The 20,863-nt window shown below is 41.3% G+C and overlaps 1 protein-coding gene across 5 annotated transcripts in view; it reads right to left on the bottom strand.

Moving 5' to 3' along the window:
• The window catches only part of LOC117761558 (arf-GAP with coiled-coil, ANK repeat and PH domain-containing protein 3-like), a 57,329-nt gene that overhangs the window by 8,625 nt on the left and 27,841 nt on the right, over nucleotides 1–20,863 (bottom strand). For all 5 annotated transcript variants that reach the window (XM_034585572.1, XM_034585569.1, XM_034585568.1 and 2 more), the window contains exons 3-16: nucleotides 15,897–16,016; nucleotides 15,361–15,414; nucleotides 11,205–11,263; nucleotides 10,322–10,505; nucleotides 10,086–10,130; nucleotides 9,840–9,935; nucleotides 9,403–9,477; nucleotides 8,037–8,048; nucleotides 2,270–2,382; nucleotides 1,881–1,932; nucleotides 1,548–1,648; nucleotides 1,239–1,350; nucleotides 908–1,131; nucleotides 150–219 (exon numbers count right to left, since the gene is read on the bottom strand). In XM_034585572.1, coding sequence (XP_034441463.1) covers nucleotides 150–219; nucleotides 908–1,131; nucleotides 1,239–1,350; nucleotides 1,548–1,648; nucleotides 1,881–1,932; nucleotides 2,270–2,382; nucleotides 8,037–8,048; nucleotides 9,403–9,477; nucleotides 9,840–9,935; nucleotides 10,086–10,130; nucleotides 10,322–10,505; nucleotides 11,205–11,263; nucleotides 15,361–15,414; nucleotides 15,897–16,016 — 1,317 coding nt within the window. The remainder of the gene's footprint in view (nucleotides 1–149; nucleotides 220–907; nucleotides 1,132–1,238; nucleotides 1,351–1,547; nucleotides 1,649–1,880; nucleotides 1,933–2,269; nucleotides 2,383–8,036; nucleotides 8,049–9,402; nucleotides 9,478–9,839; nucleotides 9,936–10,085; nucleotides 10,131–10,321; nucleotides 10,506–11,204; nucleotides 11,264–15,360; nucleotides 15,415–15,896; nucleotides 16,017–20,863) is intronic.

The following is a 20,863-nucleotide window of genomic DNA, read 5'->3' as shown; positions in this document are numbered from 1 at the left end:
GTGATAGAAGAAGGAAAGAAGACACAGGAAAGTCATTTAAAGGAGTTATTTTAGCAATGTAATACCAGAGAGCCAACTGTAACAGGGGAAAAAAGCTCAGCACAGAGAGAAGAAGCTGTTTGTGTGATGAACGTGCTGGAGAGACGCACCTTGAGTAACTCTGGCTCCCATGAGTCTAACGTCAGTGAACGCACTTTGGAGCAATGGACGCCTAAACTCCTGAAAGACACATGGAGAAGAGGAGAGAAGAGTTTTAGAGGTTTACATTTTTACTCTTGCCACTTTTAATAAAACTGCCAGAAGGGACAGATCAGAATATGGTGCCACTTTTGTCTTTCTCTACTTTCGAAATGCTCTGAAAATCTCTAGAGTTGAACTAAAAAGAGCAGCTCTATTATTAACCATGCAACAGTTACATAAATAAAACATCAGCAACAGGATGAACGTCACTTCTGCAGAGAGTGACATGTGTGAGGAGGAAGCTTCAGCCACTAGGGGTTTCTCAATCAAAACAATAACTAAAGCCCTAGTTTGATGACATTGTGAAAAGGCGCGGGATCACGGTAGTCGTTGTCTTCACCAACATTGCAAATGAAAATCGACATGCCGCGACTTGTCAATGGATAATCTTGATCTATTATGAAAATGAAAAAAACAGACAACTGGCTAACAGTGCATTTTTCTTTCGTCACACGTCGAAAAAAACTTCATTTTTAGACATTTTAACGAAGAGTTGTTACATATTATTTCTTTAATAACATTTTCTAAAAGGATGATTTAATTATCTGGAATTGCTGTGAATTCTTATTTCAAACTGACGAAGCCAATTGATAGGTAAAAAAATAATCCTAAATATTGTTGCCGCCCTCTACAAACAAACCCAGTCTCGGTGTTGGTGCAGTTATACCTGTGGATCCCTGAGCACTCGATGCACAGCAGCACTCCCAGGTTGATGGAGGCCCAGCACGGAGCTGTCTGTCTACAGTCGCAGCACAGCTCGTTGCCTGGCAGGCTCTGCACCCTCTGGAGGAGGCTCTCCCCCCCTACCCTAACTCCTTTATCACCCCTTTCTCTGGGTTCGCTGGCAGAGTCGATGCTGCTGGTGGAGGGCGAGGCTGTCCGGTCCAAACGCTGCACAGACAAGGGGCAGACAGGTCAGCGGCAGACACTTTCATTTCAAGGAAAATTCAGTAATGAAAAGAAATGAGTGATGTGAATTTTTCTGCATGTGTTCATACCTCAATATAGTAATTGTCAGCGATGTCTTTGTAAGCAGAGGCGATGCTCGCCTGGACGGCCTGAATCCAGGCCTGTCGCAGCTTCTCAGACTCAGCTTGTAGCATGCAGCTCCTACAAAATAAAAGTCCAGTTATAGAAATATCATAATGGTCTAATATTAGAAATCTATATGTTAGTGAGCCGCTCAGTTCATTCCGAATGATAGTACATATAGAATATATATATATATATATAGACTGTAATGTAACACACACACACACACACACACACACACACACACACACACACACACACACACACACACTTACTTGGTGGGTGAAACCACCTCAAAGCAGAACCTCCTCTCGTTATCCTCACAGGGTTTGACTGAGCACAACCTCAGGTCCTCCACCACCACTGTCAGAGAGTCCTGTCATTGGCAGAGAGGAACGTCACTCACAACAAGGTCGATCTATTTACTGCAAGTTACACTGGAACAGGTTAACGTCCTCATATCCGGCAGGAAAGGATGAGTCACTGCACGGCTCCTTCCTTCTCTGTCAATATGTCATTGACATTGATTTGCAGTAGTTTAATTTTAGTCTTAAATAAATTATTACATAAAAACACGTTGTAAAAAATGTAGGAAAATCAAACTGTACCTTGAGTTTCTTTTGATAGACCAGCTGACTGTTTTGTATGGAAAACCATCGCCTGCAGGGAGGAGAGGGTAGACATTAGCTTCTGTATAAAAGACATAAACAATCAAATGTCTACCCATTAAAAACACTGTTCTTTGGGCTTAAAGAAACAGATTAAACCCATAGAGTCTGTTCAAAGTAAAGTTAACAAGTTAAACTAATACATGTTATTATTTTAAGTTGAAAAAACTTTTTAACAATTTGTGTGTTACCAGTTTAAGTGATTTTTTGAGTCGTTAAACAATTTTCGTTTTTTTGGTGTATTTAAGTAAAGTTTAATAAACAAACCTTTTCTTGACAATTCCTGACTTTTGATAGTTACAACACTCTATGTCACTCTTGTCTTTTACCTGTTCCAGGTCTTGAAAGCGTTGCTGGCCCTCTTGAAGAGGTAGCCCTCCATGACCACACCATTGGGAGCATCCACATTAAATTCCAACTTGGGGTCATCATAGGAAAAGTCCTGCAGGGAAAACACCAACACACATAAATATTAAGATCTGACTTCCTCTCCACTGTATGCTCTTATTGTCAGGGAGTGATGGATTGTCTATGATCAACGTAATGAAAAGTCCACATCTCCACGGTCTAGTTCCTGTAGATACTGGATGTTCCCCTGTTCTTGATAACAAATAAGTAATTACAGAAATGAATGATGGCTCAGAGACAAACAGCTTTAATCAGTCATCTGCGTACAGATCAGGTCTGGAGATGCTGAGGAGTGATTAACGTCCACTAAAACATATCAAGAGGAGCCTGAGATATCATCTTATCAGAAGCACAAACAGTAGCTCCTGACGCCTTGCTCCGTTGTGACGTTACACATTTTCTCTACATTTTTTAAAAGTGTCTGTGTTCCTCCACAAACATCAGTCTGTGTCCTCTCTTCACTGACCATCTGTTCTTTAGTTTATCTTCAAAGATGACATCGAATCTGAGCCTCTCTAACCTCTCTACCTGTCAGCTGAAACCTCACCGGCTTTGTCCACTCAGAGCTGAACTTCCTGAGATACATGCCACCTGCCCAGCGAGGTGAATAAAACAAGCATACTGATTCACACGCGAGTCAACGGGGAGGTTGGGTTTCAGTATTGTTAAGGAGGCCTTTGGTTTGGTGTAAGGGAATACTAGGCATATGGCAAGCTGCTGGCATTAACACACGACCACACACACACACTCAAATACACTTGTCTCTCTATTGTGAAGACACTCATTGGCATAATTCATTCCCTAGCCCCTTACCCTAGCCTGAAGAATTCTGTGTTTTTCCCAAAAATATTTTTACACCAACGCCATCAAGTATATATTCAGCATCCTTATTAAATATAACTAAAACTTTCAAATCAAATTGATCGTTTTGGCAGCTTAATGCAGATCAGTGTGGAAGATGAGCAACTTGTGGTATTGGGTTATTAGAAATGTAAATTGGCATATTGCTCAGCCCGTGTGTGGGATTTCTGCTGGTTTGTGTGACAACATTCAGGCTATGTGATACGTTAACATGGTGGGATGTAACAGAACTGTCCGTCTCCTGGCTGTGAGACATTCATAGCTTGAGGTGTTTCCAGCAGGATCCAAAAGAGACGCTTGTAAACACCAACGCTGCCTCGTTCTTACATTCTGCAACAGGCCACTAGAGGGAAAGAGCTACTTTATACCAACTTTGTGGAGAAGAAGAGAGAAGAACAAAAAGAGAAGACTTCGGCAGAGTATGCACACAATGGTGTCAAGCATCTTTTTTTCCAATGTAACTATTGTATTTGATTTGTAGTGAATGTTAACTACACACTAGAAGTGGGCGATAAAACAATATCCGTAATTATCGCAACATCATTTTCATCAAAGGTTCAATATCAATGCTTATGCAGAGATGAGGAGCTATAACACATTATTGATCTACCTCAGATGTGTCAAATGTTTTGCTGTTCATCAAACCAAAACCTTTACCGGACCAAAATTAAAGTCTTTAAACTGGAAAATAATAATGTTCCATTTATCATGGTATTTATCAATATCGACTGATGTGAATCTTTTCTGATCTTAGTATAATTTTTATTGCATATCACACTAAGACAGACACAAGTTATTATTTTCCTATCAATGTGATCTATCCTCACAACACACTGTGAGTAGTTCTCAGTGGGAAATAGGTCTGGGGTGTTTACTGCATCACAGTGGTACTGTGGTAAAATGACCCCTTACTTTCTTGTTCAAGTTATACTGGCCCTATTACATACCAATACCAAAAAACAAACAAAAGTATCATGACAACGGACTCCTGACAAGAGAAAACAGCCATTAACAGAAGAAACATGTTTCTCACCAGTGTGTGGTCCAGTCTGCCAAATATCTTCATCTTCACCACACTGAGATCCAACAACATCTCCAATTCAACAGTAAAAGAATAAATAACTTAATGATAAAGAAATAAACTGATGCATTACATCACACACACACACACACACACACACACATCTCACACCAGTGCAGATGAGAGACTGTCAGCAGGCTCGTGCCGTTGCTTCACTCCAAGCCACCTGCCTGCACACTGCTCCTGCTCCAGGGCCGCCATGCATGTGTCGTGAGCCCTCATTACCATACAGCTGTCACAGAGCGTGCTCGTGACCCTCTGACCCCCCCACGGCTGCCGGAGATCAAACATTTTCACTTTACACCCCCTCCCTCCCTCCATCCTCCGTCCCAACCCGGGATTTAAGGCTCTCCTCTAACCCCTGCAGCTATATTCTCCAACCCCGGGTTTAGTGCACACTTCTGGAGGAGTCAGCTCTCCATCTGTCTCTGGCTCTCAACACTATTCCTGCTTAATCAAGCTGACGTTATTGCTCCCCAAACACCAGCACAGAGCTCCCGCTTCCCACCTTAAATCAGACGGCACAGTGGAAGAATGCAGCGCAGCAAGAGTCCAAAAGGCGCAGGAGGCTGCACAACAACAGCCTTTATTATAGGGACTGAAAAAAGTTCCAGAATTTATTATCCTTAGATAGAACATGTCAGGTGGGGTGGGGGGTGGGTGGGGGGGGCAGTCGACCAAAAACAGTGAAAGTGTAGGGGTGAGGTCAGGAGCCACACAAACAGGAGAGGGGGAAGAGGAGGGAGAGAAGGTGAACGTACAGTGATCATCTGTGTAAAACACTCCCTCACTGATAAAGAGTTTATTGCTTTCGTTTCATCACGACCATGGACATCAAGATAAGACATTTCCGGCATTTCAAGCTGTCTGTTTTTTTTCTGTATTGATGCATCTCACATCATTTTCATCCATTATAAGATTAATACATTTCTTCTTGAAAAAATATTACCATACAGTATCTTATACTGATTCTGTTCTGGTATCCATCTCCTCCAACTGAAAAATAACCCAATCCACATCAAATGTATCCTAAACTATACTTTTATGATGAAGAAATCTTATTCTCTTATGAGCAGGACTCCTGCAGTTACTTAATGGTATATTAATAAAGAATGTATTCTATTAATAATTCACAAAATCTTCTCAGTCTCATGTCTTTACTTCCTGCAGCAGCTCATTTGCATATGGAAGGAGTCTAAAAAAAGAAGTCTTTGATCGCAGGAGAATATCAGAAACGGCTCAGGGCAACATCTCCTGAATGTCTTGATGTGCTGTGGCTTTTTCTGTCTCCAGACCTGGAGAAATTTATTTTCACAGATGCAAAGACAAAGAAAATCGGGAATAAGAGACACTCGACTCGAAGCAGCTTACATATGTTCTTGTGCGTCATCACCATTTGGCTTCATCCAACCACCCGATCTGTGTGTCAAGGTTCACAACAGAGGCCAACATTTTAAACTGTGATGTTGTAACAACTATTAGCAAAATTATGGTGCAGTGATTAACACTGTCGCCTCACAGCAAGATAGTTCCCGGTTCGGCCGGGGTCTTTCTGTGTTGAATTTTAAATGTCCTCCCTGTGTCTGTGTGAGTTTTCTCTGGGTTCACCAGATTCCTCCCACAGTCCTAAGACATGCACATTTGAATATGTCTTTATCAGCCCTGCATTACGCTGGTGACCTGTCCAGGGTGTACCCCTCCTCTCGTCCAATGTCAGCTGTGATTTGCTCCAGCCCCCCCAGGACCCTCAAAAGGACAAGCGGTATAGATAATGGATAGATGAGTAAATGAAACTAAAGTGATTTTATAGGAATAGGAGTTTTTGATTCCTAACTATAAAGAGCACCATCACATGGAGCTAATTTCTCCATTCGGTAGCCACACTGCTAAATTTAGAAAACTCACATATAATCAAGTGAGCAGGGATAAACAGATTTAATTCTTTAAATCAGCATTTATTCTATGATGACAGAGGTTAAGCTGAGAAGTGACTCTATAATTCTATTATCCTTCATGGTCCCTGCCTGGGTCTTAAACTTGTCTCCTCTCTTTAGTCCTCTGCTCTTTGTCTTCTTGCTCTATCACTTCATGTTTAACCCCCCACTGTGCTCAGTTATGCCGTCTGTTGACTGGGGCTGAAGCTGGCGGGGGTCGGAGAAGGAAATGGGTTGATGCTGCAGCATCGGATATCTGAATTTAGAAAGTCAATGGCTGAATTTAACTAAAAATACAACGAGGTAATGATGGAAAACACTGTCTCAATTCAAAAAAACATCACGACTACTATTTTTAAGCGTCTACTCAGACAATAATATCTTTGTAACAGGCTTACTGATGTGCTGACAAATCCTCAGGGTTACATTCTGAGATGAAACAAACTGGAACAGCACAAAAAAACAGGAACGGAGAGAGAGAGAGAGAGAGAGAGAGAGAGAGAGAGAGAGAGAGAGAGAGAGAGAGAGAGAAAGAGAGATAGAGAGAGGGAGAGAGATGTGGGTGCATGTGTTTGTTTAGGTGCATGATGAAGAAAAATGTGTGTGCGGCTGAACTCCATGTAAGTGAGAGAGAAACAGAAAAAGAAGAAATAAAAGGAGAGATCTAAAAGAAGAGAACAAAGTCGACATCCAATGCGAGACAAAAATAAGCTCACAAGGTTTGTACGATGTAAGTAGATCAGTTGAGACGTTGTTACAGAAATATCAGGGGGATAGTGGAAAAATTCAACACTTCATGGACACTAAGTCATGAAGCCCAAACTTCAGTGGAACAAACGTGTGGAGGTGAGGTCACACAAAACGAGAAATACCTGAGTAAAAGTACTTAACTATGGAAAAACAAGTTCCTGTTGGCTATTGCCGACAAGAATGTGCTCAGGTTCCCTGGAAGCCAAGCTACCAGATAAGAAATGCATTTGATTGACATCCTGGAATGCTTCCAGACTGACACACAAACACAAACACAAACACAAACACACACACGCACACGCACACACACACACAAGTTAAAGTATGAAAGAATCACAATTCATGCAGAAACGCACATACCCTCTGCACTACTGCTCCGAACAGGCTATAGATTCCTGCCATAGAAACCAGCACGTGAAGGTCATAAAACTGCTCGCAGTACATCAGTCACTGAGTCTGCTAAGATAACTACCACACACACACACACACACACACACACACACGCACACACGCACACAACGCACACAACGCACACAACGCACACAAACACATACACATACACACACACACACACACACAGGGACCCAGGCATCTGCTAGACCACATTTTATGGGGTACCACTCTAAATGCAAGTTTGATGTAAACAGGGGAGTTCAGATGTGGAAACGTTACTCAAATCATATGCAGTCAGAAAACTGTCTAATGAAAATATTAAACATTATTATCACGTTAAACGTTTAGAATTGATATAAAAAATAAAACTCTGTGATGTGGCTGCTTGGTTGAAATATTCACGGAGGAAAAACAAAAGTATCTAAAAAACAAATCTTCTCTTTCAAACAAATTCAACAACAATGCCAATGCAAAACCATGCACATGGAGTTGTAAAGCCCTCTGCCATATTCCTCCTGAACCATCATAAAAACACTGTAATATGACATTTTGCAATGTAGCACAGTTCCTCTTGAACCAGGAGGATTATACTGTTTCCTAAGTAAAGTGGAAGCTGAGGATACAATTTAATGGTGCAGATAAAAAAAAAAAACATAAATATAAACTCACCTGCATCAGAGTCTGGAGGTGAAAGAAAGTGGTTGGGCAAGGACGCAATGTAAAGAGAGAGAGAGAGAGAGAGACAGAGAGAGAGAGAGAGATGTTATACATAAATAAAACAACACGTGAACATATAGATTCATTGACCCTGAAGAGTCCAGTTACTTTGGCCACTTTGAATGCTTTGGATTTTGTCTTTAGATGCCACTTGCCTGTATATGACCAAACAATTCATTTTTCACTTTGACATATTGTACCCAAAAACACACGCCGCCACGTCACATGGTTTGATCATGGCGGCGTGTTTGTAGACTCCGCAGAGAGTTCAACTAAATATGTTTTTTACTGAGAGATATCGTGTTATAATCAATGTCAGTTTCAAGGAAATCTTAGTTCAGAGGCCTCCTGAAACACAGACGTCACACCTCCAGGAAACTGTTTCTCTCGTGTCACTAAAAGGGGGAGGATGTGTTGCTGAAAGGCAATTAGGTCGAACATAAAGCTGAGCGACGTGTCTGGCACGATGCCTCCACTTGAGGATCGATCAGAGGGACGGGCACAGTCAGGCAGAAAACAGCCTGTGGCCTCTGGCGTCTCCTGAGGTAACAGATGGATGGTTTATGTGCATCTGTGCATGAGGATTTCAATTTAGTGTTTTATTCAGCCGAGTGCCTCATAACATAAATACATCGAACCGTGTTTGTGAGAAATGATTTCCTACTTTAAAATCTTAATTTGAGCATCAAGGAAAAACTAAATTATTCAGCATTCATACACTTTGTACTTTATACTCTTTTTGTTTGCTAATTGTTTAAAAAAAAAAAAAAAAAAAAGTCACGAACCAGACAATATAAAAATATTTCAAAGCTGCAGTGGGAAGCATTCTTCAGATGAAGTGTTTACTGATGACATAAGTTAAGTTCTTGTTGTTTTACATTCCAGAGAGACCGATAAACATCTTCTGTAACCACACTAATTTCACTGAGATTCTTTAACTAAGTTAGGAGGAATGAGAGTGACACGTGTTGATATAATTAGACTCAGAATGGACACATGCCATGAAGGTTTCATAAGCTAATAACTGCTTGTTTTAGTTTGTGAAGATATTCACCTGAAGTGTCTCCATGAATTTTGGGACGTTAGTAAAGTTTTGAAATGATATAAACTGCACATCTCAGTGCTGAGGGGATATTTCTCTGTATTCTGCTGCTTATCTTCAATAGAGGCGTATTTTTTATTTAATTGTGCAGGAAAGGAAAAGTTCCAGTGTATCTAGGGACAAGAGATGAAACGTAGAAGCTGAACTAGTTTCCTCTGAATAGAGGAAGAAAAGAGGAAGAGAAGAGGAGGAGAAGAAGTTGTGTTGTTGTCTCACTCTCTGCTGTATGATGGCGTGTTTGTGCTCCAGCTCTCGCTTCTCCACGGCCGAGTCGATGACCAGCTGATCCAGCTGCACAGAGCAGAAAACGGAAGAGTCACTGAGACAGCACACGCTCACATGCACGCACACACACACAGATACATCTGCTCACCATCGTAAACTCAGTTTATTGTTATTTTTATTTCATTATTGACTGTGTACATGTGTTTGTGTTATTGTACTTAAGTTGCACTTAAAGTAAAATAACCTACAATTCCAGAAAAGGCTGCAAAATTAGATGTAGTTATAGACGAAAACAAGCATAGAGCACAACAGTTTAATTATTTAATTTCCCTAGAAGTACAGTAAGAGTAATAAAGTGCCCAAGTGCTGTATTTCCTTGTTTTGAGCCTGCATGGCACTTTGTGTGTTTTGGGTTTGTTTGGTTTTACCTGTGCAGCCAGTTTTTTCATATAAGGGTCGATCTCATCTAAGATGTTGAAGCCTTGTTGGAACAGAGTGTACTGGGCTCTCATGAAGGACAACATCTGCAGCAGACACAGGGAGGAAACACTGTAATACAGCTGTGTGCATCACCCTGCTCCACATCACACCGCACAGGGATACATATGTTTAACACACAGAACATACTGTATATAATAATTGTGATATTAAAGGGACAAATCTGGGTCACTCACTGCATCCAGGATTTCAAACTTCTTCTTGGCCTGAAGAACATTAATCTGTAAAAAAAGGAAAATCAGAATGTGGATTGTATTAAGGTTGGATTTTTCAGATCAACAGGAGGATTATAGATGGTTAGTCTCTTTTTTAATCTACAATCTCAAGTATTTGGCTTTAGCGCCATCTACTGGACAACACTGGGAACACAGCTGGATTTCGAGCCTATGTTTAGAACAGGTGGGTTTTTCACCTGCAGCACGTAGTCCAGCGCCAGGTGCCTGAAGGCTTTGCGGCTGAGGACGAGGGCCTGTGCGGCCTCCTCTGCCTCGTGGACCTTGTTCCTGGGGGCCTGGGCGTTCTTCACCTGGGCCAGCTCCATGTCCTCACGCACCCGGTCAAACTGCTTCTTGGTGTCCTTGAATTTACGCACATCCCTGAGAAAAGAGAAAAGAGACGGGTTTACAATTCATGCACATTCATGACCACGGACATTGCATGAGCGGAGTCAGAATATCACATACGCATTTTCTGCCTATGTTTGCAAAACGGCAAAGAGCATTGGGGTTAAACGTGGGGGTTGGCAATGATACGAGTGAGGTGGACAGCTGTCTGTATTCAACAATGGTGGATGTTTCTATATAAGACATTTATCTCAGAGACTATATATATTGGTTTAATATCATGCTCAAGAGTATCTTGAAGGGCCGCCTCAGCATTAAAGCAACAACTAGAGTGGCACTCAGTTGAGCATAAACCTCTGCCAAGGCCCAACAGTCCCCTCGTAAAACACATTTAAATGCACTAGATATTTTTTTTTATCTGCACCAAATTGCACACAATCATAAATATTAGTCCCCTAAAGATGTTTGTTTTTTTCCCCCCAATTAAGATCCATGAATTATTATCTGAGAAAATAACAAAAATGTAAAAAAGAAATTGATATTCCATCCTTCCACCAAGTCCTGTGGAAATCCGTTCAGTAGTTTTTGTGTAATATTGGTTACATGAGAGCTGTTGAGCCTAAGACGTCCATTTTCATCACAGCACCTCTTAAAAAGGTGTGCACACCTGATGCATCACAGCAGGAAGAAGCGACCATTAACTTTCACCATTAAATGTGATGAAGTACTCACTCTTTGATGAAGGTGTGAAGCTGCTGCTTGATGGACCTCTGGGCCTGGTCAAACAGAATCTGTGGACACAGACGGCGAGAGAGTTGGAAACATGAACACATTATTACAAGAGCGGGGCAGTGAAACAAACGGTGGGAGCTGAGATCTATTGATTTAATCTTCAAATCTGAGGTGGCCACATCTCACCACAAGATGGCAACATGAGGCCTTACACTCAGAGCAACAGATGAGGCCAGAGGCAGAGGAGGGGAAGAGGAAGAGGGATGAGGACAGACACATGTGCACACACTGAGCTGCTGCCTCAACACATTTTTAGCCTCACAGACGTCTTTTCCTGTTAACTGTGGGTTTCTCACTCTGCCTCCTTCTTCCTCTCATTCTCCTTTACTACAGTACTACTCCTCTTCATCGTCCTCCTCCTCTTCTCTGTCTGTGTATTTTCCATCCGGTTCTTGAGCATAGTAAGAACAGCAGCTTCAGTCTCCATCTAGATATTTGAGTTTACTTCCATTTCTACATTTCTGATCACACGAAATAAAATGGCTGCTGGTGAACAGAACATCCGTCTTTTGGAAGGAAATGTGCACGGATACACACACACACACACACACACACACACACACACACACACACACACACACACACACACACACACACACACACACACACCGACGTGCACACACAACCACATACCCACACAAACAACAATCAGCCTGTGGATTAAACTTTCTATAGCAATCCCTTGTTAATAAACATACACATTGAGGATTAGCCTACAGGCTTTGTGTATATTTATATATATATATATATATATATATATATATATGCGTAAGTGTGTGTGTGTGTGTGTGTGTGTGTGTGTGTGTGTGTGTGTGTGTGTGTGTGTGTGTGTGTGTGTGTGTGTGTGTGTGTGTGTAAGCCTCCACCCATATGACGTCCCTCCCGAGCCTGATGACGTCACAGGCTGGTTCTTGTTTGGGTGGGTTTTCGTATGTTTTCTCAGATCCAGTCTGATGTGCTCATTGTGGGAATACAGAACACTGTGTCATAGTCCCCACTGACTGAAGAGCTTTTTAAATGGTGGACATCAAGTGGTCAGTTTGGTGTCAGACACTTCAGGGTCATTCCGAGTCAAATCATCAAACCTTTGTTTGGCACCGTCACAAGATTTTAATGAAATTTGTCATTCCGATTTGGTCACATGAGAAACCAACAGAACAGAAATCACATGTGTCTCGGATCCCCATTAAGAGAGATATACTGTAGGCTAACCAAGTTTGAACTATTTGGGGGGGGGGCTACTCTAATATAGGTCACAGAGAAATGGTTCTCTTATCATTTTAAAGCTCTTTCCAGCTTCATATCAATATATACGTTTTTAGCCAGCTGAATGCATCAAAAATAGAAAATATTTCTATGTGCATTTCAAAATCTTTATGAAGAATACAGTTGCGTAATTATTTACACAAACAGATGCATTAATATTTACTTGATAGGCTCTAGGCTCTAGGCCCCCCCCCCCCCCGCGACTGCAAAATGATAAGCGGTGTAGATAATGGATGGATGGTTTAAAATTTTAAATAAAATTCCACTGTAAATCATTTTTTAATGCAATACAACTAACTTAAATTATTACAATATAAACAAATGAGATGAAAAACAGAAGGCGTTTCAGGTATTTGTAAGTACGGTGGACACATATCTCTCCACTCATGGAGTTTGCTTCTGTAATTGTGTTGTTTATACAGCATCTAAATATGACAAGTGAGTCACAGGACTGGGGCTCATTTATAAAAAAAAAAAATGAAGGTTTGGTACTTTCCAGAGTGGTGTAACATATCTGCCAGTTCAACAGAACAGAAGTAAATCCCATAAAAAAAAATCTAAATCATTTCCACCAGACAGACTTGCACATGTGCACTAATCCAAATGTTCCACCCAAACCTGCTCTGGATTACAGTGTCCTGGGCATGACCCAACAAACACTTCTTCGTGTTTACACTCCTAATACTCTTAAGGTCATGATGCCTTGATGTTAAAATAGTAAAACAGCATGTTGATTTTACAAGATGAGTTGCACCATAGATAAATGAAGACGCTACAACCTCACAAAAATCAGGATGGAAGGATTATGTCTGTATGTAAACACGTTTAACTATCATGTGATACTAGGGAGGATTCTCTCTCCTGTCTGAACGCCGTCTTTTGTTCCTGACGAGAGCAGAGAAGGTGCAGAAATAGGCATCGGTGGGTGGTCGAACAAATACAGATTTCCTTTCACTGTGTCTCTCCCTCCCCTCTCCTCCCCATGTCGCTCCATCCCTACTGTCTGCCAGACAAGCTATTAGAGTAAGTCCTGGGTGTTAGAGTGGAGGAGTGGGACGCCTGCGGTGAAGGGTGAGAGAGGAGGGAGGCAGGAGGAGAGGGGGATACGGAGGATAGATGGAGAGGCGATGGAGGAGAAGAGGAAAAGAAATAGGTGGTGACAAAAATCACAGTGGAAAATGGCCCGTGTGATAAGGCAGAACCCAAACACAAGAGAAATTGTCCGGACACGTTTTGTTCAGAGGTAGAGAGACAACAGAGAGCCATTATAGAAAAAGAGAGATAGAGGAGAAGATTGTATTGGATTGATGCAGCTGATGGATCATATCTACAGTTTTGATTTGATTTAAAAGGGCTCTGGGTGGAATGAAATGAAAAAATATTGGCAAAAAGAACAGGACAGATTAAAGAGAAAGAGAAGAGGAATGAGGAGGATTTACTTTTTTTATTGTGGTAAATGTTTTTGCTTGAAGCTCATTTCATCCAACTGGTGGATTTATACTGAGAAAAGCGATTAAATGTCCTTCAACCGCTTCAGTCAAGATCATTTCAGCTCTGTGATCAAAACATTGATCAAACTTCAAAAGCAGGAAACAAGAGGCCTCTATCCAAGGCTCAGATCGCAGAGGGCACAGATTTTCCACATTGATTGCAAGTGATAGAGTTAATCAGGGTGACAAATCCGAATGAATGAAATGATGCAGTGCAATGATAAAAGCAAAAAGGGAAAAGGTCTCTGATGAGGTCACAGTACAGCACAGGAGTCTGCTGGACACCAACACCAGCATACTAACAGAAAGATGAGGCAGTTTCATACAACTTGTTTTTTTAACCACAGTTAGTGTTCATTGAGATATTTCAAAGTGTTAATACAACTGAACTTGTTATGAGATCAGATGCCACCAAAATGGTTGAACTGATGAACTATTTAGAAATGAGGCTGTATCCCAAAAGGCAGACTTGAGATATGATCTTCCTGAGTACGAAAAAATGTTTGGTGGGGCCACTTTGACCTTTGACCACCCAAATCGAATGGGACAGATGGACAATGGACATGAGTAAATAACTTAAATGTTTTTCCTTTAAAGCCACAGCTTATTGTCTCCTGTGTCCTGCAACTGAATCTTTAAATGTATCCATTTCCCCCTCCTCGAGAGGACATCTTTTCTCCTGCTCACTTCCCCTTCCCTCTCCTATTTTCTCCTTCCTCTCCTTCCTCATACTCTCTTTCTTTAACTGTTACAAATCCTGACTTCACCTCTTTGTTGGCAGATTTGTTTGTTTACACACAAAAATCAAGGTAAGACATGGACATGCATATTGTCTTGTCAGTATAAAACAGTGCAGTTTAAGTGTCTCACACATGTAACTGTAAATATTGATGACTTCCACATATTCATCTCTTTAAATGCAAATTTGCCTTTGAGCTTTTCCAACCTGTAGCAGCGTCTCAGCATGATTCATAGAGAGGAGAATGTCATAATAACACTTAGTCATAAGGAAAATTCACTCATGTGAATAAAACCTGTGAGTGTGTGTTCATGTATGTGTGTGTGTGTGAATGTTTGTGCATTACACACATCTGGTGAAGCATGTGGCTTGAATCAGACACACACACACACACTGTCCAGCAAGTACAGATTCACCGTTACAAAGTGTGGTCACAGTTAAAGTCAGGGGTGTGTGTGTTTTGTAACATCAGGCCCAGGAGGGACTGGATGTCTGAAAGATGTTAACATGCCAAGAGGACCTGGGCGTGTCCGAACAATGCTCTACCTCGACCTCTTGCCTTTGGCTGACAGTCGCGCGCGCGCGTGTGTGTAAAACTCACCATGTGGTAGTTGACGATCTCTTGGAGGCTTTCCCCACACTTTTCAAGGCATTCCTGCAATGTTGACGCACACATACACACACACAAACACACACGTGTTCAAAAATATGTCTATATACTTAAAACATATCATTAACACATTCACTTGTAATTGTAACTGAAACACTAATGTCTCTTCTGCTAAATCTTTGAGCTTCCTGGGTGAAGCTGGCACTGACAGGAAATCCAGTCCAAATGTTTTCCTAAAAGAAAACCATGAAGCAGGTTTCCGATCTCACTGCTCGCAGCCATGTAAACTAGCAGTGTAAACATCTCCTGTCTGCATGTGGTCACATCTCTGGTGTTTAAAAAAGCTGAAGGACTCTGTGTCTGGACAATACTGTTTATACTGAGTTACTGTTGTTATTCCAATTGGGGAATCACTGGAATGTACTGGAAGAGATAGATGAGAAAAGATGTTGATAAGTTGACCGCTAGACATTCCTCTGTGGATGCACAGATTCCAGCGCAGCTGAGGTTTTGTCACCTCCACTCACCGATATCGCCTCCTCTTTCTTGCACTGCTGGGACAGGTCCTTGATGCCGTTCACAAAGAGCTTGTTGGCGCTGACGTAGGCCCTGCCCGCCTCGATCATCCCACTGCACAGCTTCACCAGCTGGGACAGAAACATAGAAATCATCCCTTTAAATAAGACTGTCTATTTTAGTTTCACACAGTGTGAGGCAGGATATTAATAGACACAGCGATTACATAAATCAAACTGATAAGAATTGTTAGTCACATGCACAATCTGCAAGGACACTCAGATTTAGAGGCATCAAGGCCGGGGGCAGGCAGGACTGATCCTGATGTGACCAAAAGAGTTGTGTGTGATCAATAAAGAGTTCAATACAAGTGAAATAAAAAATATGCAAATTGGATACAAGACACACGGTCCTTAAATGTTTCGTAAGAGCAGAATATAGACTGTGTGTGTTCCTGTACTTATATCTTTTTGTGAGGACCATTTTAAGCATAGTCCCTACAGTGTGAGGTAATGTTTGGAAAGTGAGGTAATTTTTGTACGTCCTCCTTTTTTGAATCGGCTGTTTGAGGGTTAACACTTGGTTTTAGGGTTAGAATGAGGTTTAGGGTAAGGGTTAGGCATTTAGTTTGAATGGTTAAGGTTAGGGTAAGGGGCCAGGGAATGTATTATGTAAACATGTGTCCTCACTAAGAAAGAAGCACAAACATGTCTCTGTGTGTGTGTGATTGTGCCTGCAATTTTGACAATTTTGACATCTAACCATGGAAATATCCAAACCTAATCCCTTCTTCCTCGACTTTCAACTCTGTACATCATATTTAATAATACCCAATATTGTATTTTTACAGTAACATCACTGCCAATTCTAGAGTCAAAGTGAAGCACCACGCTGAGTGATTATTAGTTTAAAACAAAGTTGTGGGTATTACTTGTGTACCGAAGTGGGTGCCAGAGGTCCCTCATTACTTCTTATTTCTAACATGTGTTTGTAAAGATTGTTTATTTTTCTCGTGATTTCGTCCAGGGGTTGTGAAGTTTGTCACGTGAGTTTGCTTGTGTCTATTTACCGTAATGTTTATTCATGTTTCCAGTGGAAAACACACGCATATATATTCTGACTTAACTGTATAAAAGGCACATGACCCCCTTCTTTATGAGGGATTAGGAGCTGAACTATTTTGGATTTGGTTCCCCTTAGACAGAGCCATGTTTCCTGACTTAGTGTTAAGTTAAGCTAAATGACTACTAGTTGTAGTCTTACATTTAACAAACATTCATTATGCAAATAGGTGTATTTCAAAAGGTCCGGAACCAATCCAGTCCTTGAATAAAGCAACTAAGAGAGCTCGTAAATGAAGAATCACTGCATCATGTCATGTAATGTTTGCAGAAAAAAATTATTAGTTTCATTAGATATTTGTTAAATATTAATAATATTCGGATAGAGTAACTGAAGATTAGAAGTCTTCACACGGGGAGTGATTTCAGACACAGAAAGCAGAAACCTAATTGTAAACATGTATGTTACCAGGAGAGTTCACAGCACTGGTATGTTCTCCTTTAAACATTTAAACACACGGCGACCACATGAACTGGCAACCGCTGCACTTTCCCACTCTATGGGAAATATGATAAGCTTCAGGGTGGTACACTGTCATTACCACTGTCCTGACGCAGCTGTGTATACTGCCGAACCAGAACATATGTGTTTGTGTGGGTTGGTGAGGGGTGGAGTATGCAGGGTTGGAGTGGGAGTGGGTGGGGGGTGCAGAAGGGAGGGTACTGTAAACCTTTAATTATTTCATTTAGTGCAGAGGTTCCCAAGGTTGATACTGTGTGTGTGTGTGTGTGTGTGTGTGTGTGTGTGTGTGTGTGTGTGTGTGTGTGTGTGTGTGTGTGTGTGTGTGTGTGTGTGTGTGTGTCTGACAGAGAGACCTTTATTCTGCACAGGCCGCAGATGAGAGACCAGACAGTGAGGACAGATAACTGCACAATCTGTGACAGCGGTAATGTGTATGTGAACATCGCTGGAATGAGGTGCTGGCTTCAAATGGCTGGGTACAGCGTGCACACTCTGTATTGATCTGATGCACATTATCCAGTGTACATGTTTCCCTTCATGTGCACACAACTGGATACGGGTACGAATCCAATGCAAAACACAAGGCAGCGCGATGCCTGGCCTGCTGCGGCTCTCGGGCTGGTCTGACAACATATCTGTCAACAGACTGGCTGACGCAGGGAACCTGATCTCACCGTGTGCTGTACTGAGCCCTCAGGGTCTGAGCAGGGCCATTAGAGGGACAGTGTATGTGTCAGGATGTGTTGATTAATGGACTGGAAGAACCATGGGGGTCCACTCGGTCTCAAACGCCACATCTGCCAGCACAAGACGGACTGAAACAGTAAGAGTGTAACGCCGAGAGCTCACTGAGGCGTAGGATGGGGGTTTTAAGATTTTGGCAAATTGGTCAATAGCAGCAACATTTTTGCAAAAAAAATGTATTATCATCCATCTACCAATTATATAAATAACATTGTTATATAATTGTGTTTATATTTTTGTAACTAATTAATAGAAACCATCAGAATGGACAGCACTTCATGTTTCCACACTGGTTCTAGCAGTCATTTGGACGCTGCAGGCAGGTTCAGCCGTCATTAATCTCAAGCCTGTTCTTCTCTAAGAACCCTCAACGCCCTGAGTCCATCCCTCAGGCAGCTTCAGAGCCTCCTAACAGAGCAGCGTGAGGACCCCTGCTGAACAGAACAAATCACCCTGATTGACGGTCATCTTTCAGTGGCGCTCAAATGGAGCTCAGGGTTCAATAGAGGGTCCTGACCTTTCCGGGGGCAGAAATAATCTGTAGATGTGTGTGTGTGTATATGTGTGTGTATTTTGGTGTGTGATGTTAGGGTGGGGTGGGGGCATGCACATTTGTTTGAGATGTCAAAGCGTCGCCTGCTGGTTCACTATTTTAAGAGTGGGGGGCTGTGACTATGTGGATCTATTGATAAACCTGAGAGAGACTGCAACAACGAGGAATTGTCACAATCATCTAAACAGTTTGTACATCACAGATATATATAACATATACTGGAGAGAGGGGCCAGTTGTCCAATAGGATGTCTTAGCTTATGTATGCATTTAAAAAAACAGGTGAGAGGAGATAGCAGGGCGGGCAATGACACAATATCAATCATTATTGCAATATATTTCATCAATAGCAGTATAATAAAAGTTAAATATTTATATTGATGTTATACATTGTGTAAGAGCAGTGAGGAGGTAAAATACATAATAGATTGACCTCAGATTTGTCAAATGTTTTGCTGTTTATCCATTGTTTTTAAATTTCAAAGAAATAAAAAAGGGACATTTATTCTGATTATTATCATCGACTGATGTAAAAAAAATGCAATCGATGATGATATAATTTTTGGCCATATCGTCCATTCCTAGGGGACAGGAGACCAAAAAGGGTGCGGCCGCTGCTTAACTACATTAACACCATTTCATCCTTTAAATGCTGCCTGACTCACTAGTCTATTAGTTTAACTGCAGAGGCATGATGTGAGCTCATAGACTCCCCAGAGACAGTTCTCCATTCATTCCCACTGGCCCTCCACACTTTGGACCCATCTCTTATAATAATGAGAAATAAGATCTGACAATGGTCAACTAAGACATTTCTCCACATTCAGTTGTTTTGTCTTTTCCCAGTTTCACTATTTTTACATGCGCCAAAGTAGTTATGTTTTCATCAGTGTTTATTTATTATTCAGCAGGATTATGTAAAAACTATTAGACGGATTGCCACGAAACTTGGTGGATGAATGCGGTATAGGTCAGGGAAGAATTTATTACATTTTGGTGAGAATCTGGATTAGGGGCAGATACAAGAATTTTCTTTCCATTTTTAAATATTGCAAAGGTTTTTCAACATTTCCTTGATTTCTCAGAGAATAATTTGTGGATTTTGATTAAAGAAATTCAGAGTGATATTTATCTATTACTGTGTGAAATCTGGTGCAGATCCAAATAAAATTCTGGATCAAGTGACTTTAAATGTGGTTTCATAAGGTGACAGGTGGGCCTTGGTGGAGGTATGTGCTCTCCTGACTGCCATTCTAGTTTTAGTCATGTTTTTAAAGGGGATAATAGCAGCTGACCCACATTATTTCTTTAACCTGTTCACCCACTTGTCTTCAACAAATACATTTACAACTGTGTCAGATGCCTAGTTCAATACAATAGTAACATATGAACATATTATATCTGTATCAATAAAGTAGACTTTTGTATTTTCAGTCACCTTCAACATTTCTGTGAAAATGGTGCAGCCACATTTCACTGCAGAGAAACTGAAACCTTGTATTTCAAGGTGGCTGAATGTAACTTTATTCCAAATCACGGTCACACAAAAGATGATAATGATCATTTGTTATTATGTTGCATGGAGTTAGCAGGGTGTGGTGAAGCAGGAGAGACAAAGACTGCTCTGTGTGATGATCACATAGGACAGAATATAAAGCTAATCAGGGTTTGTTCAGTGGAGCTGCTCCATACCAGCATGTGTGTGTGTGTGTGTGTGTGTGTGTGTGTGTGTGTGTGTGTGTGTGTGTGTGTGTGTGTGTGTGTGTGTGTGTGTGTGTGTGTGTGTGTGTGTGTGTTTCTAGCAGCGCATGAACCTATTAAATATTATAACTCATGTCTGCAGTGTTTCCCTGCTTAAATAACCTTGACATTTCGATAACCCAGAGTGAGAGGACGACAGACAGATACACAAATGAAAAGAGAAACACAATTACACACAGACACACACAGATAGAGAGAGGCAGACAGGTAGAGACACAGTGAGCCATTTGATCAGGTTCAAAGTACTGTTTGCATTTTTTCATTTTGACAGTGTGAATCAAAGCCACATGCAAGTCTTTTAGTTGTTTTCACAAGCATTGCCATGTCTGAGTACTTC

Source organism: Hippoglossus hippoglossus, chromosome 5 (assembly GCF_009819705.1).
Source record: "Hippoglossus hippoglossus isolate fHipHip1 chromosome 5, fHipHip1.pri, whole genome shotgun sequence".
NCBI lineage: Eukaryota > Metazoa > Chordata > Actinopteri > Pleuronectiformes > Pleuronectidae > Hippoglossus > Hippoglossus hippoglossus.
This window is presented reverse-complemented; position numbering and strand designations above follow the sequence as displayed.